The sequence below is a fragment of the Rattus rattus genome, chromosome 6 (genome assembly GCF_011064425.1).
Source record: "Rattus rattus isolate New Zealand chromosome 6, Rrattus_CSIRO_v1, whole genome shotgun sequence".
NCBI lineage: Eukaryota > Metazoa > Chordata > Mammalia > Rodentia > Muridae > Rattus > Rattus rattus.
In genome coordinates, this window is record NC_046159.1 from 98252907 (window position 1) to 98266215 (window position 13309).

Consider the following 13309-nt stretch of genomic DNA (forward strand, 5'->3'; position numbering starts at 1 on the left):
ATGACACATCATTTCTTACAGGGCAAGATTTTATTAAATGTGATATTAAACCATATGGGTTATTTTTTACTGGTATTTATATAACAGATAAGATGTAACTTGAAATTATTTGTATTGCCAGAGGATTTGGAAGGGTTTGATTCACTCATAGCAGAAGAGAGCACAAGATCCCAGCTTGGCACATCTGAGCCATCCATACCTTTTAACCTCGACTACTTCTAGTAATGGAAGGTAATTTATGTTTGCTGTCTGGATAAAGATCATGGAGTAGTTAATGACATACAATGAGGAAAATATTACTTTCTTATGATAAATGTAAGTCATGTATTATGACTCTTCACTTTTGAAAATATAATACTAGGTAGAATATGCGCTTTGTTGGTTTGTTCATTTTCTTTCTGCCAAAGAGGAAGCTATTTTTTTGATGTCTCTACTCTTTGATGAAGTACAAGAAAGCCAGGTAGACAGAGGCAAGAAAGATACAGAAGCAGAGAACCGTCTAGAGATGAACACAAGGGAAATACTGGCATAAGTAACATGGGCATCATGACTAGAAGGAAGGGAGAGATGTGTGAGACGCAAGTCTGGAAATAGATACAGGGATCAAAGCATTGAAAGCTGCATCAACTTATTTATTACTTATAAAGAAAGAACACACAGCTGGGTGGTAGAGAGGTGGGGAGGACCTGGGAGAATTTGGGGTAGGGGGAACAAATATGAAAAAATTCAAATAAAATATAGTGTATGCAAAAACACAATTGAAATAAAAGCAATCAGGGCAGTATACAGCAGAAATAAATTATTAAATAAATAGCAAAGAACTTAAACCAGTGCTGCTCCATTCCAGCCCTTCTGCCCCCATCTCTCCACTCTTTCAAACCTCCTTGTCCTAAGAGATTATTTCAACTATCTTTTTAAAAAATACTTCTCGGGGCTAGAGCGATGGCTCAGCAGGTGTCAGCATTAGTTGCTTTTCCAGAGGAGCTGTGCTGAAATCCCAGCAATCACATGGCAGCTCACAACTGTCTGTAGTCCAGCTCCAAGTGATTTGACACCCTCACACAGACACATATGCTGGCAAAACAATAAAATAAAAATAAAAATAAATTTCTAAGCCAAAAAAAAAAGAATAACCATCTCAAGTGTCTCCTGGTCTAACTATAATGACTAAGGTTTGTTCAATCTGACCAAGCTTTTCTCCCTGATACCAAAGGTAATGACTGTTTCCCAGTCTATTCACTAAAAGTCTATGAGATACACTTAAACACCTTGTCATAAATCACCTTCCATTACCAGAAGTGGATGAGATTAGAGGGTATGGCTCAGATGTGCCAAGATCCTGTGCTTTCTTTTGCTACAAGTGAATCAAACCTTTCCAAACCAACTTAACTCTTATATTTTTGGTTGTGAGCCTAGCCTTTAACGGCTGAGCCATCTCTCCAGCCCCCAACTTAACTCTTTATATTGACAAGGAAGAACTGATAAGGCTTTGACCTAAAATAAGAAGGGAGCTCAAGAAAAAGCCCCAACCAAAGCAAACCAGTGTCCTGTACAGGGAGTGACCAAGCCAAAGGGTTTAGTTTAAGTGAAATCACAAGAAAAACTGGATTTATATATAGCTTCCTGTTCATTTTTATTCGTTGAAAATTCCATACATGGATATAAGGTGCTTGTATCAAAACCATTCTCCATGTCCTTCTCATTCATCTCCTAGTCCTACATATCTATTTCCACCTAAACTCATGTGCTTTCTTTTACAGCTCACTGAATCCCTTAGTGCTGCCTATATGTAGCACTAAGTGCAGGTGTACAGCATGGGTAGCCTCTCAGGGACCACATATCTGACGAAAGCTGACTCTCCTCCCAGCAGTCATCCCAACAGATCTCCAACTAGGGATGGGACTTCCTGATCCCTACCCTACTTATGCTGGGCCTTTGACTGAGCTTAATACTCTTCAATATTTTTCTCCTAAATAAGATTTCTAAACACAGAACTATAAAATTTTGAGCAGAAAAAAAATCTGTTTTTATGTACACAAGCATAATCTGTGGGTATTGCAGTCACAGATAACCAAGAGCATAAAAACGAGAGGCAGAGCAAGGATCTCTTTTCAGGAATGAGAAGAAAACCCCACAGGGCTCCAGATCCTCCAGAGAGGTGGTGTGTACAAGGTTAGGATTTGGTTTGATCTCTTAGATAACCCACCAATTCCAGCATTATTTCCCTACTCAACTCTCCCTCCCATCATAATGAAGACGATCACCAGTTTGGGAAATGAATTTCCTTGGTTTAAATATTTTCCCAAGGCCAGGTTCCTTCCAAGACAAATGAATGTCTGGCAAGGTAAAGAGAAGATTAATTACCAAAACATTTAGCGATTCAATTTGGTATTTTGTCACAATTCAATAATGAACACAGGAAAGCAAGTAAAGGTCAATAAACTTTCATGTATCTTTTGGGCAAAGTTTCGTTAACATTCTCAATCCGTCGCGGATAAGATCCACAGTTTATCACCATTATGGACATCTGTGAAATCTGACACTTTCTCTTCTTAGTCATGACTATATAAGTTATTTAATATCCATGCCACTTTTCTCCTGTACGATAAGGAGATATTAACTGATATTATCCATGTAACCCAGAGAAAATGCTGTACACAAGTCTTAGGACAATGCACTGACTGATCCTTCTATGTCACAAGACTACAGTGTTCTTTCATATAGCAAATATTTTCTTAGTGCTTTCATGTGCAAAGCAGCCACCAAAGGATACAGGTAATATCTGAGGAAAAGGTCCCTGAGTTTGGGATGTGCTAATGGGATGTGGAAAGGGACATTCACTAGGTTCACTATCACAAGTAGTTTTTGCAAGGAAGCATGGAATGATATTTAAAACAGCCCAAAATATATTTGAAAGTCAAACAGTAGAGAAAAATAGTTAAGCAGTGAGTGTCTCAAGCTAGACCACAGTGAAGCTAGTACGGTGGTCCTTCCTGATCCCACCCATTTCCCCCTACCCCAATGCCCTCTCCCACCCCAACTGGCTCCACAGCCCCTACTACTCCATCCCCATGTACATCCTCAGGGGGTGATCCTGCCAGGAAGGAAAGCAGGCCAGGGCTTTAGCCACTGCCTTCTGGATAGGCCAGCCCCAGGCTTCAAAGAAAGGAACCAGGTTCTTCTGCACTTTCTCAGAGAACAACTTCAGCCATAAGTTCATCTTGCTCTCATTGTCTTTGGGGATGTGAACAATGGTTTGGTATTCAGCAAAGAGGTTGATGAACGGCTCCCACCCAAAGACCTCCTGGAGCTGAAAAGAGAAAGAAAGGGAAAAGCGTGGTATTGAATTTGCCAAAGTGACTGCTGCCTGTGTTCATCGTCATAGGTGTATCTATCTGTGACTACTTCCTATCATCAGCTTGAAACCCATTGTTTGCCCTACCCAATTTCCTGTCTCCATACAAATGCTACCTCACTGGATCACAATAGCACCTGGCCATCAAATTTTATCCCTCAATCTAATAAAGGTGTTCTCAGGAACTCTAATGTATAAAAAAGAGTTAATAAATTACAGTTACTGTTATTAACTTTTTTAAAAATAAATGTGTTATCCAGATCATAAGCACTTACTGCAACCTGACTGAAAGGAGGTACTCATTGATTGAAAACCTATCTCATTCACTCTTTAAAATCAGTGAAGGGAAAAATTAGAGTGTAGCCAGTGCTTGCTGATAACCCCTATTCTCAGTTCTAGATCCATCATTTCAGAGGGTTTTTCTTTTGGGCATGGTGATTAAATTCTTTATGACTTGGTAGGCCCCTGTGATAAGTGAACTATATAAGCCCTATTATAGGGCTACAGTAGACAACTTCTCAGAATACCTTCCATTTTCATGTATGTTCCAAAAATCATGGGTCGGGGAGTGGAATAGGTGTCACTCTGATCATACAAGTATATAATCTGAGAAGTACCACCAGTGATCCACACCCAGCAGTGATGGTAGTGGTGGTCTCAGGTTTGTTGGAGAACTCTAGGGAGGCAGGCTACCAAATGACTGGGGAGTCTGCCATCACCATCTTCCTGAATTTGAGCTTGTTACCTGCAGATATGTCTCCAGTGCTGTCCAAACCTCCCAGTCACTCAGGGGTGCTCCCTTCTGAAGGTGTTCTTTGATTCTCTTCTCTCTTTCTTCAGGTTTCAGTTGAGGGTGGGCCTGAGCCCTGGGAATCCCCAGGACTGTCTCATGGACATAGACTGACCAGAGATTGCATGTGGCCTCGGTGGTATGTGGGCGGAACTCCCAACCACTGCGTTGCTGATTGTGGCCCAGCTCATGGATGGGTCCCCATAGGCCCTTACTTCTTATGTCTGCCAAACTGACTAGTTCTTGCACAGATTCCACATGGCACATGATGGGGTATCCTGAATGCATCCAGCCTGGGGGTGCAAAGAAACAGATGGATCATGAGAGCAGGGCCTGCTTCAACTTTCTCCTTCTGCCTCCTCCATTGCTAATCTCCTACAATGCTGGATAGGTATATCCAGTGATTAAAGAATATCTGAGATGGTTGGAAAGCACATGAATTTCCTCTAGTAACTGACTCCTTCCCAGATTCTCCCAGCTGAATTTGGGCCTTGTCCACACTCTGACCCTAAAGGGTGAGAAAATGCAATATATAACTCTTTCTCCTGGAATTTGATGCATTGTTTCCAAGAGCTTTCTTTGCCTGTTCAATGCCTTATGTCTGGACTGAAGAAGGTAGTGTAATCTCATTTTTCCCCAAATTGGCCTTGCTAACCAGATTTGCCTAACATACATAGAGATAGTTTTGCCTATAAGAATTTATTTTCCTTATATGAGAATCAGGACACTGAATGGTTTCTCTACAAGTATGTATCTTCGTGGCAAAGGACTTGGGACCACAGACATCTTTAGTCACCCTCCCCTTTCATTTTACAATTCTGATGTGTATCTGATGAGAGTAGTCCTTTGAATATTCTTTTTGAAGAGATCTTCACAGACACTGGTGACCTCCCCGCACTGAATTTCTGGGCATGATTACTGTCTGAGGTAACTGTATCATGGAAGATGTAAGTGATTTGTCTTTTATTTGTAAATGTCTTTCACTTGCATCATGGTCCATGATTTTATGCTTCCTGCTAGTACATTAACAACATAATTATGATTTAAAACTCTGAGAAAGTATAAGAATGATAAAGTAATAACAAAGTGAGCTTCGCTTACTAGGAGCACTCCTCTGGAACACTCACCACTTGATATCTGAACATCAGTGACAATTCTCTCAGGCCTTTCAAAAGGGAAGGGCTGGGCTGCCAGCTTGGCCACAGCCTTCATAATCTCATCCCAGAGTTGGAGCAGAGGTGCTGGATCCTCCAGATTCTTTAGGCTTTTGGTTGGCACTGTCAGGATGACACTGTCTGTGGCCAACTCTCCCCAGGGTCCCAGGTTCTTCTGCATGCAGCTCTTCCACTCCTCCAGTGATGTCTTACCTAGAAATAAACAGCATGGAACCTGCCACCCATTTCTGTTTGAACACGTCGTGTGTGTGTGTGTGTGTGTGTGTGTGTGTGTGTGTGTGTGTGTGAGAGAGAGAGAGAGAGAGAGAGAGAGAGAGAGAGAGAGAGAGAGAGAGAGAGAAACATGCAGGTCCATAGGCTTCAGTAAAGGGGTGAAGGACAAGTCGTTAGACCCCTCTGTTGTACCCAAAATCTCCACTGACACAGGGTGATCTACACCTGCCAGCAGACTCATGTTGATTAGTTGTGTCTTTGTTCTCTCTACTGATCCTTGCTACTAACAACCCCACAGCCACCCAGACACCCACAGCTCAATCTTTCCTCAATGCCCAGTGTACTCACCTAGCTTGTAGTATGGGGCAGGCACTGCCTTTGTGATGGTGACAGATACAGGGCCAAGTTGACAGCCTTTGGGCACAATGATGTACAGGAGACCACCCCAGAGGCAGGAGACTGACCGTTGGGTTCTGTCCATACAGCACTGATACGTTACCACAGGGGCTCGGAACAGCTGTCTGGCATGACTGAGATTGTCAGTGTGACATCCGATCTGCACCTGGATAGACAATTGCACCCCATGAAGGGAAGTAAATCATTCAGGAAGCACGCAGGATTTTGTTAGGGGCTTGCAGAGGTTGGTGATTATTTATGAAAGCCCAACTTCTCTTTTCTGTGAAGGATGCATACAATGTACTAAACTGGAGCACTCCGAAGTCTTCTGAAATTCACAGTATGTTAGAAACTTGGGGGGGGGGATATAAACAGTCCAACAATGGATTTCCATTTGATATGTGTAAGTGGGCTGGTCACCATGTATAACTGATGAGGGACTTGCCCAGTCTCATTATCAGGCAGAATCTTGCACTCTTACATGAGACTTAAATAGTGGGTGGCTCTGATGATTTAAGTGGGGCTTGGCATCCCACTCTACCCTCTGTGAACAGATATAGGTCCATCCAGATATTCCAGCGTTAGGCTAGGAAGCAGAGAACTCATTCTCTCCTCTCTGCCCAGCTCAACCCTACTTACTTTCTCTAGAGGCATGGATTTCCTTTTTGCCTTTGATTGAAGTAATAAATCAGAGAATGCCCCTAATAAGCTAGTGATGGTGGCACACGCCTTTAATCCCAGCACAACACCTAGGGCTACACAGAGAAACTGTGTCTCAAAAAAGAAATTCTAATTGTAGTAGAAAATGATGCTCAGAACTGAGAAGGCGAAGACATAAACTTCAAGTCTCTGCTACCAGGAAAATGGGTGAATGCTGTAATATAAGGTCACTGCTCTTCCTTATCCATCTATGTAGTTAAGATTGTCACACACGGAACGAGATTGGGTCACTAGTAGCTTGAACTTTCTGCTGTTCCATCTACAAGAGGGGCAGAATAACCTTCCCCTGAGCTCCTGCTGAACAAACTCAGTAGGAGAGATAGGAACATCTGTGTGTTGGGGAAGAGTCTTGGCTGTGCTTGGGAAGGTGCTGGTTCTGGATATCTTGCCTTACCTTCAGGCCAGCCGAGGCAGCAGGTTCAGAGAGAGAGATCTCTGTGCTTTGTCCTTCTAGGAGGTAGAGCCCAGTACTCATCCAGACATCACTGTCACCTGACAGACAAGTCACAAAGGAGGTTGAGTTCTTTGTTTGTACATGACCTAATTCTACTTGGAGCCTTCTACACACTCAGATTTCTTTCCATGAACTCCAAGTCATTCATCCACACTTCCTGGACCCATTCGTCCTTGGCTTCACTAAGTACCAACCTTGGTTCCCATTGTCTTGGAAAGATCTAATAAAGCATGGAGCTAATCTTCCTGAGGAACAGAACCTTAAAGGAAGTTAGCTAAACCCACCTTCTCCCAGGCCAAGAATACTCTGGGCATTCTCTGCCCACTTCATACCTGTGTTGGTTCCATTGATCTCCACAGTAATAGGGTGTTCTGAGGAGCAGAGATCAGAGGAGCAGGTCTGAGTGCCATGGTTATGAGCTATCTGGGAGCAATCAGTCCCAGAATGTGCCAGCTCTGTGGCTAGACAGAGCAGTGCAGCCTCACAGGAGTGACTGGACACTGGGTTATTCTTGCTCACAGCAGGGAGGCCTGCCTGACGTAGCATCTTCCTCAGGATCCGGTGCACAGATATATAAGCAGGAACTCCCTTTGCAGGAATCTGAAGAAAGCCTGCTCCATCTACTCCCAATTTTCCAAAATACTTCTTTTCCAAGTTCCCACCCTTGTGGTTCACCATAGCCTGGAACTCAGAAAGAGCCCTTCGAAAATGGTAGTTCCTTATGTCTATAGGAAGGACAGGGAAACAGCCTGGGCTGATGGTCTGAGGCAAAATGCTGAGGCCAAAGGGATTGAGGATGACATTCCCAGGAAAACTACGCAATGCAGAGCTGCCTTGGTTCTGGGAAGCCCACCACCAGGACTGACCACCAATGAGCAACCCCCCACCCTCTGCTACAAACTCCTGTATTTTCTTGGCATCCTGGTCACTATAAGCTACACAGCAGTAGACACCCATGTCACTGGTCAAATGGGACTCCAGGCTGCACTTCACTCCATGCTTCAACAATAGGGAATTCAGATTCTTGAGACTTTTGTTCACCCCAATATTCTTTTCCTGGTCTCTGGACAACCAACGTATAGCATTGAGCAAAAAGGGTTCCATCTTAGGAGCACAGAGCATGGCCTCGTGTGCAGCAAGCACCACACAGCCACGACCATAATGGGCAGCTGCTAGGAAGCAGCTAAGGAAGGAGTTATCAAGGCCCACAGGGAAGGCCAGGGACCCATGTACCAACAGTTGTGAGGGGACACCCCCAGTCCTGATGTCCAACATAGAGATCCCATCCAGAAGCTGCTCCTGGTCACGCCTGAGCTCCTCCCAACACCTGGGAAGACGATGAGAGAGATGGAGAGGATGTATTCAGTTAATGAGCCACTCATTACAGCCCACCGAGTGAAGAAAAATGACACGGTTTGTACCGATCTCCTGTTTATTACCCATACTATTTTGGAATTTAACAATGTATGTCTTATCAACCATCTCACATTTAAGCTCTAGGTTAGCAAAACAGTGGTGCTTCTTATACTTGAGGTTTTCATAAATTTGAAGAGAGAGCTGATTGCATTCACATGAACTAAAATTCACACTCTCCAAATATATCTTTCCTTGAATTCCTGATTAGTCAGCCAAGTGAATATTCTGTCTCACATTTCATGTCTTAAACATTATTAAGGCATATAAACAAAACTGTAAAACCCAACAGTCTGAGAGAGCACGCCTACTGGGCATCTTCTGGAGTGGGTCTTCAGATGTGGGACCATAGAAATACTACAACAGGCTCCCCACGGGCTTGTTCAGAAACGAACAAGTTACAAGTAAAAAAAAAAGTTTTTTATATAGCCATATATCTTTTAGAAATTTTTACCTAGGGCAGGTGAGATAGCTCAAAGGATAAATGTGCTTTTTACTGGGCCCGGTGATCTGAGTTCAATACCTGGAATCTATGTAGTGGAAGGAAACAGGTGACTCCTAGAAATTCTCTAACCATGGCATGTGTACCCACCCACACCCACATCCATGCACATCTGACTCTCTCACACACATGCATGAACATCACACAATACTCTGTAAATAAGTGTAAAAAGAAATTTAAAAAATCATTACTTAAATATGATAGGCGGATTTACTACTCTTTACTGAGATGTGGTCAACATAAAAATAAATTTTTAGAAGGTTTTGTATTTCAGGAATTAAAAAAACAATTTCTATAGGAGATGGATTAAATAAATCATGGTAACCTTACATAATAAGTCAGTAATTAGATTGTATTGGAAAGGCTTAATGGAATGGAGAAGTTAGACCCCCAAGAAACTAAGTCAATTTCTTAAAAATGCTAAAAATTCAGACATCAAAAAATACTGAATTTGTTTATGTATGACCGCTTATCTGCATGTACACCTGTGAGCCAGAAGAGGGCATCAGATCCCATTATAGATGGTTATGAGCCACCATGTAGTTGCTGGGACATGCATGATATGTACTCATTGATAAGTGGATATTAGCCAATTGTACAGACTACTCGTGATACATCCCACAAACCCTAAGAAGTTAGCAAGAAGGAAGGCCCCAATGATGATGCTTAAATTCTACTTAGAAGGGAGAGCCAAATAATCATGGGAGGCAGAGGGAGACAGGGACCTGGGTGGGAGAGGAGAGGGGGAGGGTAAAGGAGGGGCAGGATCAGGTATGCTGTGTGTTTGGGAGAAGACAGGAGAGAAACCCAGAGGGCCAGGAGAATGAATGGAAATATTCAGCTGTGGTGGTGAGGGGGTGGAAGGTGTGTAGTGGAGAGAACCTTAAGAAAGTCCCAGGGACCTGGAATGGGGAGGCCCCAGGACCCAATGTCGAGACTACAGGTGAAATGCCCAACACTGGGGATACAGAACGGATAGACCATCTCCAGTAGTCAGACGGGACCCCAGTGGAGGGGTGAGGACATCAACCCACCCACAGTTTTTTTGACCCAAATTGCTCCTGTCTAAAAAGAAACGCAGGAAAAAATGGAGCAGAGACTGGAAGGAATGGTGGATCAGTTACAGTCCCAACTTGGGATCCATCTCCTGGGCAGGCAGCAGTCTCTGACACCATTACTGATGCTATGTTGTGCTTGCAGACAGGAGCCTAGCATGGCTGTCCTCTGAGAGACTCTACCAGCAGCTGACTGAGATGGATGCAGATATAAGACTTAGGGGAAGGCTTGAAGGAATTGAAGGGGATGGCAACCCCATAGGAAGACGAACAGTCTCACCTGTCTTGCACCCCTGGGAGCTTCCAGAGACTGAGCCACTAACCAAAGAGTATACATGGGCTGGTCCGAGGACCTTGGCACATATGTAGCAGAGGGCTGCCTAGAGAGAGAGGATGTGCCTAATCTGGTAGAGATGCAATGCCCTGGGATGGGGGGATACTTGGGGGAGGGCACAATCTCAGAGCCAAAGGGGTCGGGGAAGAACTCTGTGAGGGGGACTGGGAAGGGGCAACATTTGGAATGTAAACTGATAAAATAATTATTAAAAAGCAAAGACCCCCCAAACCCAAACAAACAAACAAACAAACAAATAACAACAACAACAACAACAACAACAAAATCCTAGACATTGAAACAGGATGTACCCCCATAACTGTCAAAATGTCTTCTGGGATCATCCTATTAGAGTTATAGCCCATTTAAATCATTTTTATATAATTTTGCCATTTCAACTTTAAATCCAACATACTTTTAAATAAAAGTCACATATTTCTGAAGGTAAAATTAGTTAACTCATTTAATCAGTAACACAGAAAGCATGAGCATTATGTGTCATGTCTCAAGTTTCATCAGGTCGTTTTCAAACAAGTGTAGCGAGTGTCTTGCGAGGTCAGGGGTCAGTTTGCTTTTCTCCCCTTCTAGAGGATCAAGCCTTATTCTGAGTTGTCCTGACACTGAACTATAAGAACTGGTAACCTTGCTCCTGTGGTCATTTTGCCTACATACCACTTGCATGGCTTTCATTAATTTATATCCTTTATAGATATTTGTTGGCCTCAGCTTTTTCACACAGTGGGTACTTTAAATCGAGAGAGTAGGAATTAGTGTCCCTGGTAGGCAAACAGATATGACAGGAGCTTACCAGACTGTACACCGTGGACAGTGTCTGTATGTTATCTATCCAGTGTACTGTCTCATTTTGTTACCACCTTGGAGTCTTGGTTGGTTTCGTTTGTTCTGGCAGGTAAAAATGAAAAGGCATGAAGAATATCTAGGGTGTACAATCTAGTAGGCTACAGACATTAGCAAGTGACCCGGTACTAACATGGAGATGGTGCTGAGCCCTGGAACTGGGAAAGTATGGTAAAGTGAAACTCTAAGATAGTCCTGTTTTAATGGGGCTGGGAGAAGGTTCCTGCGATCAGGATGGTGGTGTTGACTCTGTATAAGGAGAATTTGCAGCATAAGAGATGAGAGTCTTATAGAAAAAGCAACTAGAAAGTCAAGTCTTCGATGGTCATTGCTTAGCTTTATTTTTTTTTAAATAACCAGATTCCCAAATACCTGGATATCTTAATTTCTTGATAAAGCAAGACATTTAATGCCACATTTTGTGGTCTTTGCGTTGCTAGAGAGTGCCAAATTATTTTAAAGACACGAATTGATCATGAAAGGATTAGAGTGTCTTTTTTTTTCTCTCCCTCAACGTACAAAACTATAAAATTCTGCATATTCAAAAAAGGAAATAATTAAGTACTTATGGAAAGTTAGGAAATTATATTGTGACTAAAAATTTTCATTAAGGAGATTGTTTTTAAACATCAAATTGTCTAAAAACAGAACGTAAAGTAGGAGTATGTAAGGACTCCGACAATTGAATGCACAGTAAGGAAAGATGCATGTAGATAAAACTTTGTGAGTCACATTAATAAAAACTATGAAAATTCCAGTACCTTAATGTCATACTGACTTTGCAACTAATAAAAGCTAGCAATGTGAAAAACTATTTTTACAACAATCATCTGTCAAAATTTAAATACTATGGTTGAGAATAATATGTAGGATTTAACAGGCATCAACAAACTATATATGAACTAAGTAAGAGATATTGTATACTAGAAAATAAACTCATTCATTTTTTTGTTGTTCCTGTCATTGCTTTGGGCATCAGTCAGCACAAATGATGCCTGATGGGGTCAAGTAACTGCTCATGAACTCAAAGCAAAGCAAAGTGAAACATGAGGACTCAGCCTGAAGTCCCATGACTTTAGTTAAGTCTTTCTTGGCTATAGCAGAAATACTGTCAACAGATAAATAGCTAGATAGTAACATATCAGCAAATGTAGCCTTCCCTTCACAGCATAAAATTATGGAAGCTCAGAGTCAAAAACAAAAATGGTATAATAGTCACTGACCTTTAAGAAATGAATTAGAAAGTAACATATACATAGAGTTGTTTGTTAAGGAGAATTTATTTTTGCTTGTACAAGAAAGCTGACAGAGATTTACTGACTGCCAGTGATTAATTAAATTTATTAAAAGCATGTTTCACTTTCATTTTTTTCTCTAAAATTATAAAACAATACCTAATGCCATTTTTTATTTCTAAAAGTATTTGTTAATATATTGGAATTAAATTAATTAAAAATTAATGTGTATTTGAATGTTTTTAATTCGAATTTAAACATTTTATGGGTATATGTAAATATGAGTATATGTAAAATACGTGGATTTTTATATGAACAGAAATTATAACTTTCTTGGATTATTTGGCATTTTTTGCATATTAGTGCTTTCAAATGTCGCTTTGAATTATCTTAAACAGATTTTAACTATTTAGTCAAATCCTCATTAGCTGAAGAGTAAAAGTTCAGGCGGGACAGGAAGAGTCCGTGTTAGTGGTGTATCACATGCCATGGTAATGATTATACATACTTCTGTGTACTTCAAAATTGCTAAGAGGCCAATGTAAATGACTTCACTACGAGCAATGATAAATATGTGAGGTAATGGACGGATATACCAATTTGTTTTACTCTAGCATCCCGTTTGTATATAATACAAGCATATACATCATGGCTTCATATTATCCTCCATATATATGCACATACATATACGCATATTAAGATAGAACAAGTTAAAAAATAAAAATCAACATAAATCATGTTAGCCATCTCTTGGTCATTGTGACAAAAATGCCTGAAGAAAATAATTTAAAAGAGGAAAGTTCACCCCA

At 41.5% G+C, this 13309-nt stretch overlaps 1 protein-coding gene across 1 annotated transcript in view; it reads right to left on the minus strand.

Annotated features, from left to right (window-relative positions):
- Positions 1–2790: 2790 nt before the first annotated feature.
- Positions 2791–13309, minus strand: part of LOC116903903 (TRPM8 channel-associated factor 2) — a 29432-nt gene continuing 18913 nt past the window's right edge. Inside the window, exons 2-7 of the mRNA XM_032906671.1 lie at positions 7436–8430; positions 7044–7141; positions 5882–6095; positions 5273–5512; positions 4101–4438; positions 2791–3310 (exon numbers count right to left, since the gene is read on the minus strand). Of these exons, the coding sequence (XP_032762562.1) occupies positions 3059–3310; positions 4101–4438; positions 5273–5512; positions 5882–6095; positions 7044–7141; positions 7436–8430 (2137 nt within the window). The 3' untranslated portion in view covers positions 2791–3058. The remainder of the gene's footprint in view (positions 3311–4100; positions 4439–5272; positions 5513–5881; positions 6096–7043; positions 7142–7435; positions 8431–13309) is intronic.